Source organism: Vespa mandarinia, chromosome 5 (genome assembly GCF_050613455.1).
Source record: "Vespa mandarinia isolate Hongniang chromosome 5, ASM5061345v1, whole genome shotgun sequence".
Classification (NCBI taxonomy): domain Eukaryota; kingdom Metazoa; phylum Arthropoda; class Insecta; order Hymenoptera; family Vespidae; genus Vespa; species Vespa mandarinia.
In genome coordinates, this window is record NC_140814.1 from 6749001 (window position 1) to 6755000 (window position 6000).

The window sequence follows — 6000 nt, forward strand, 5'->3', positions numbered from 1 at the left end:
GAGAAAGAGGGAGAGAGAGAGAGAGAGAGAGAGAGAGAGAGAGAGAGAGAGCTTCGTGCAGAGCCTCGTTACTCTGTCAAAGATCATTTTAAAGAAGAAGATTAGAAATCTTTCAAAGATCTAGATTCAATCGTCACACGAAAAAAATTATTATCCCATATCAATTATTATTATTTCATTATTATTATTATTATTATTATTATTATTATTATTATTATTATTATTATTATTATTATAAGTTCTTTTTTCTTTACTTTCTTTCTCTTTCTTTCTTTCTTTCTTTCTTTCTTTTTCTTTTCCTTTTGTTCTTCTCTTTTCGAAATTCTTCCAAACTGTATATTGTACATGAATTTCCATATTCAAGAGACTACAGGAATATTGGTATTTCAGTTTATCGAAGCACCACACGTTGATGATACACATATGTATATATATATATATATATATACATATATGCATACATTATATATACTCTACCGAGAAAAGGGTTTTTCCATTTCACATGGAATTTACCATATCCAGGAGTGGATCCTTGGCGACATACACCGTGCGTTTCCATCTTTCCATCATATTCGCATTACCTTCTAGTGTGCCGTCGCGTGAAATACGCTTGTACTATAACAACACAACACAACACAACACAACACAACACAACACAACAACAACAACAACAATAACAGCAGCAGGAGCAGCAGAAGCACCAATGTCCTTATATTCCAGAAGATTTTTTCACAGGCTGTGCACAAGGTCTGTTTCAGTTATTCCTAATGTACATACCTCTATACGTATTTAAATATTGCCATATTCTTTTTCGTTTTATTTTATTTATTTCTATCTTTCAAATCTCGAAGCAACGCAATTTGGAAGATAAAGAAATAGAGGAAGATAAAGATATTTTCTTTTTTTTTTTTTTTTTCTTTCCTTCTTCTCTCTCTCTCTCTCTCTCTCTCTCTCTTTCTTTTCCTTTCTGTCTCTTTCTTTATTCATTCTTTCCTTTCTCTTCTTTTGTAACCGGTTGTTCGTTTTCTCGTTTCCGATAACGTCCTCGGTTCATCACGACAACGACAACGACAGCGACGACTACGACGACTAAGACGACGACGATTTCACACCATTTCTTCGCTTTCTCAATCTTCTCACATCCTCCAAAGACAAAGGAAAGATTTCGAATTGAAAGTTGGAAACACTCGTTACCTCGATGGTACCCAATCGAGATGGTGAACCGACGGTGAATTCGTTTCTCTCGATTTTAATTTCTTTTATCATCGTGACTCGCGATCGTGCTTTCCGTTCGCCCTTTTCTCCGAATAAATTCAACCTTTTCACCTTTATTTGCATTAATATGAAAGTCCCTTTTTCTTTTCTTCTTTTATATAATACAACCATGAACCATTTAAATCATTTAAAAGAACATCTGAATATTTTCTTATTCTTTACTATAATATTTCTCTGAGAAGTCATCGTTATAGATTAATATAATCAGTGATTATGAAAAGGAATCTAAATTCAATATTTTTCTTTTTCTTTTTTTTTTTATTTTTTTTTTCTCTCTCTCTCTCTCTCTCTCTCTTAATTCTATGACACTGTTATAAAAATGTAAATCGATGTAACGCGAAATAATGAATAATTCTATTTCTTTCCTTTCTTTTTTCTTTTCTTTTTTTTTTTTTTTTTGATTTCTTTTTTCTCTTCACATCGTGCAACATTTATAATTACTTGGATATATATTATATCATGGAGATATTTTATATAAAAAAGTTTTATTGTAATTACCTTCGGCCGTAGTAACTAGGACCATACTTTCGGGATGTTTGTTGACCAATCGACGAATCACGTCAATTTGTTCCAAAGCAAGTTGAACGGAGTCGTGATATTGGGATGGACAGGGCGTGTACGCCGACCAAAACTGAAACAGATAAATAAGAGAGTACGTAAAATTTGGTATATCGAGAATGGTCGTAGATGGTAGTTACCCCGTGAAAAATGACACGATTATTTTCGCTCGATAATCTTAATGATGTTCGTAATAGTACGTTTCTCAGTGAGTTCATCTTTAATTCAAAGGGTATCTGATATCGTTGAAAACAATTAAGCATTGGTATAAAGAACATTTATAAAGGCGGTGAATAATATTTTGAATTTCAAATGTACCTACTTCTAAGCTGTCCATCTTTCTCACTCTTTCTCTCTCTCTCTCTCTCTCTCTCTTTATGTATATGTATATATATATATATATATCTTCCTCTTTTAAAGCCTTGCGTAAAGCCAAATAAAAATATATCGAGTGTATCGAATAATTCAAGAATCGTCCTACATATCTCCACGACACGTTTCGTTATTTTTCCCCAGTAAAAATGACCGGAATTGATTGAATTGGTGAGGTCGATTTGATAAAAGAATTGAAAATATACGGAATTTTTATTATGCTCCCAAACTTGGAATATAATTATATTATTATTCATTACAGAGAGATACAGAGAATGAAAGATAGATAGAGAGAGAGAGAGAGAGTGAGAGAGAGGTAAGAATGAAAGTATTGAAGAAACGAAGGAGGCACGTTACATTCCTTAGTTATATCACGTAACGATAAAATTTCTTCGAAATTGTACTTTTTCTTTTTTCTTTTCTTTTCTTTTCTTTTTTTTTTCCTTTTTCTTTTTCTTTTTTTTTCAACGTGACAATTAATACTCGTAACAGCTTTGTACGTAAGTCTCGTAAATCAATGGACGGCACGACGACATTATTTCGAGTCTCCTGTACTAACGCGAGTCGCATCGATCGTTCCACAGAATACACCTACGGATACACACATACATTTTACATTTGTCCTGTGCAAAAATAGTCGGGATATCGGTTTCTCTTGTATTTTTATAGTCGCAAGTATTTAACGAGAAAGCGGAAAGGAAACGTTCCTGTGTATAATATCTCTCATGTTCATGGCTCGCAATTTCAACGCACTGACACGAGTATACGGATACGAGGTACAGTAGTTATGGCATGGCTTAGGTCGGACCTTGGCTAAGTCATGTGCGTTCATATACAAACACATCTTTCTTTCCTTTCGTTTACATTCGTGTGGGTGCTCGCGCAAAAACGAATAGTAGTCGCAGCCGAGTTTTAGGTCAGACGTTCGTAAAAATACTGCTACGTGTATGAGAAAGAGAAAGAAAGAGAGAGAGAGAGAGAGAGAGAGAGAGAGAGAGAGAGAAAATGAGAAAATAGAGAGAGAGAGAGAGAAAGATACGGAGAAGGAGTGGCGGTAGAAGCGCAGTTCAGCATTTGGGATTCTATTTAAAGGTGACCTGTGATTGTGCAAAACCGATCTACCCGTTGAATAAATAGCAAGGAGGCATTTCGCAAGATCGTTCGAAGGAAAGATATACGATCGTAAACGTTACTCGAGTCCTTTTGGTTTCTTAAAAGGGCAGGATAAAATGGAGTATACAATATTCCCTAAATATTCATGTTGAAACATTTAGAAAGCTCTTAGATAGATCTCTCTTTTTCTAAGCTCTTTTCCTCTCAAACTATGGATGCTATTATCGATGTAAATTCTTTTCCTTTTTGGTTACATGTTTTCACGAATCGAAGAGCTTTTTCTACTTTCTCTCTCTCTCTTTCTCTCTCTCTGCCTCTCTCTCTTTCCCTCCCTCCCTCTCTATCTATCTATCTATCTATCTATCTATCTATCTATCTAGAAATCCACTTCCGGGATTTCACCTGCTTCGGAAGTGCTACATCTAACCGCTTCCGTGTAGAATTTCTAGAGGAGGTTGAGAGAGAGAGAGAGAGAGAGAGAGAGAGAGAGAGGGAGGGAGAGAGACGGAGAGAATATACTTGAAGGAGTCATACATGGATCTTCGACGTTCTCGTTGTATTACATCTGCACGTATTGCTGTAGATGTAGTGCTGTGCCGACGTGTGTGTAACATACCACATTACCAATGGGGTGAAGTGAAAAAAGTATAATGGTAGGTCGTGTAGCAAACCGATCCAAGTATTCGAGGATAGGAAGTTTCTTGCCACGGTAAGAACGATAAAAGTATCGGCGTATCTATATTTATACTATCACATATCGAAATCAAGTCGACTTTTCTTTCTTCCCTTTTTTATTTGTTCTTCTTTTTTTTTTTTTTTTTCCTTTTTTTTTGAACGTCCTTCTCTTTATAATATCTTTGTAATAATATCTTTATAATATCTAATATGTAATACCTAATTTGTAATATCTAATACGTAATGAGAAACGTCATCCTATTAACAAATTAATCGCCTTTACCTACTGTCTGTGTTTGTTTGTTCTAATAGGAATCGAATTAGAGTTAGATAAACATATGTATATATATATATATATATATATAGTCAGATGGACAGTAAACAAAGAGGTTTACAATCAGACATTCGGTCTCGATAAATACTCAACTTGTCGTAAATATTTGCGAATAATTGAATATTTATTCATGCAAAATCGATTGAATGAATCGAATGAGATCAATTAATGCGCATAAAAAAAGGCTTTAAAAAAAGATTTCAAGATCGTTCGATTTTATAAATCAAATGTAAATAAAATTCTAAAAGTATTAAACGAGAACGATCTTTGATTTGAAATTCGTGCGAGTGAATCATTCTTCTTTCTGTTCGTAAGGTTGACGAGGAATAGAAGAGGAGCCTAGTCATTTCCCTTCGGCTTTCTATTGCAAAGAACTTTCTCTCTGATCGTAAATTGAGAAAGGTTTCAAGAAGTAAAATGAGAAAGAGAGAGAGAGAGAGAGAGAGAGAGAGAAGTAGAGGTAGAGAGGTAGAAATAGAGGTAGAGAGAAAGAGGGAAATAGAATGAGTAGCTTTAAGTCGCAACTGAATTCTCGTTGACTCTCGTAATCAATGATTCGTAACCTTTTCACGGCGGATGCCTCCTTCGTGTTTGAATCAACCAGGACAGTGATGAATCGTAGTGGTAGGTTTGCTCACCGGTTACCGGCATGCATATGCGCGAGTAGACGGTGCATTCACGAGCTTACTATACTCGCATGATTTACCGTCTTGCCCCTTTATTACCAGTTAAGTTCTAACAGTTAAGTATTTTAACATCGACGATAGTAAGATAATCTTCATACTTAAAAACGGGTTCGAACTAATCTTGATTCTTCTTAGTTTAATGATTTTTCGGAACTTTTCGACGTTTCATTGGCTGTCCCATCAACTCCTCCGGTTTCTGATGGAGAGACTCCATTCCGAGATTACTTTGTTAACGAGCAAGTGCAGTTTATATATATATATATATATATATATATATATATATATATTCAGACTACTCGAAGAACTTTCTTTAGGAGTAGCCTTTTAGCGAAGCAGTTTTTACGAACTACCGTAAAAGCACAGTCGACGTTTCGTTATAGACAGAAAGAGAAAGACAAAAAGAAAGAGAAAAAGTGATAGAAAGACAGTGATAGAAAGACATCGCTATTGGGTTTCTGACAGTTAAGAAGTATGATCGGTTACATGTGGAAAACGTGGTTTGATTGTTGCTCTTTTTTTTTTTTCTTTTTTTTTCTTCTTTTTTTTTTTTATAGGATATTATGCATATATTTTAACATAAAGGATCTTCGGCAAGGTAATATCGGTTGGCGATATAAAGATGTAAGTTATTACGCGTATTTCATACTTGCGACAAGAATTATTGTCGGGGCTCGTTGCTAGGGAAAAATGTCGCAAGAGTAAAGGGAGAAACCTGGTTGGTAAGCTCGTAAATTTATCGAATACCACAATTTTCCAGACTTTTGAGTGGTCCGTCATGTTGAATTTATATCATCCAACTTATCTCTCTCTCTCTCTCTCTCTCTCTTTATATATATATATATATTTTTTTTTCTGTATATTGGTTTTAATTATTAGTCGAAAGAAATCGAAATGAAGCTGATTAGAATAGTTTATGATATTTCATTGGATTTCGTCGAAATTTAATAGTCTAATCGAACGACAGCTATTGAAAGAGATTTTTCTCTG

The 6000-nt window shown here is 34.6% G+C and overlaps 1 protein-coding gene across 1 annotated transcript in view; it reads right to left on the reverse strand.

Annotated features, from left to right (window-relative positions):
• LOC118441715 (dipeptidase 1) overlaps window positions 1-6000 on the reverse strand; it is a 51025-nt gene that overhangs the window by 26248 nt on the left and 18777 nt on the right. The window contains exon 4 of the mRNA XM_035866461.2: window positions 1774-1906. Coding sequence (XP_035722354.1) covers window positions 1774-1906 — 133 coding nt within the window. The remainder of the gene's footprint in view (window positions 1-1773; window positions 1907-6000) is intronic.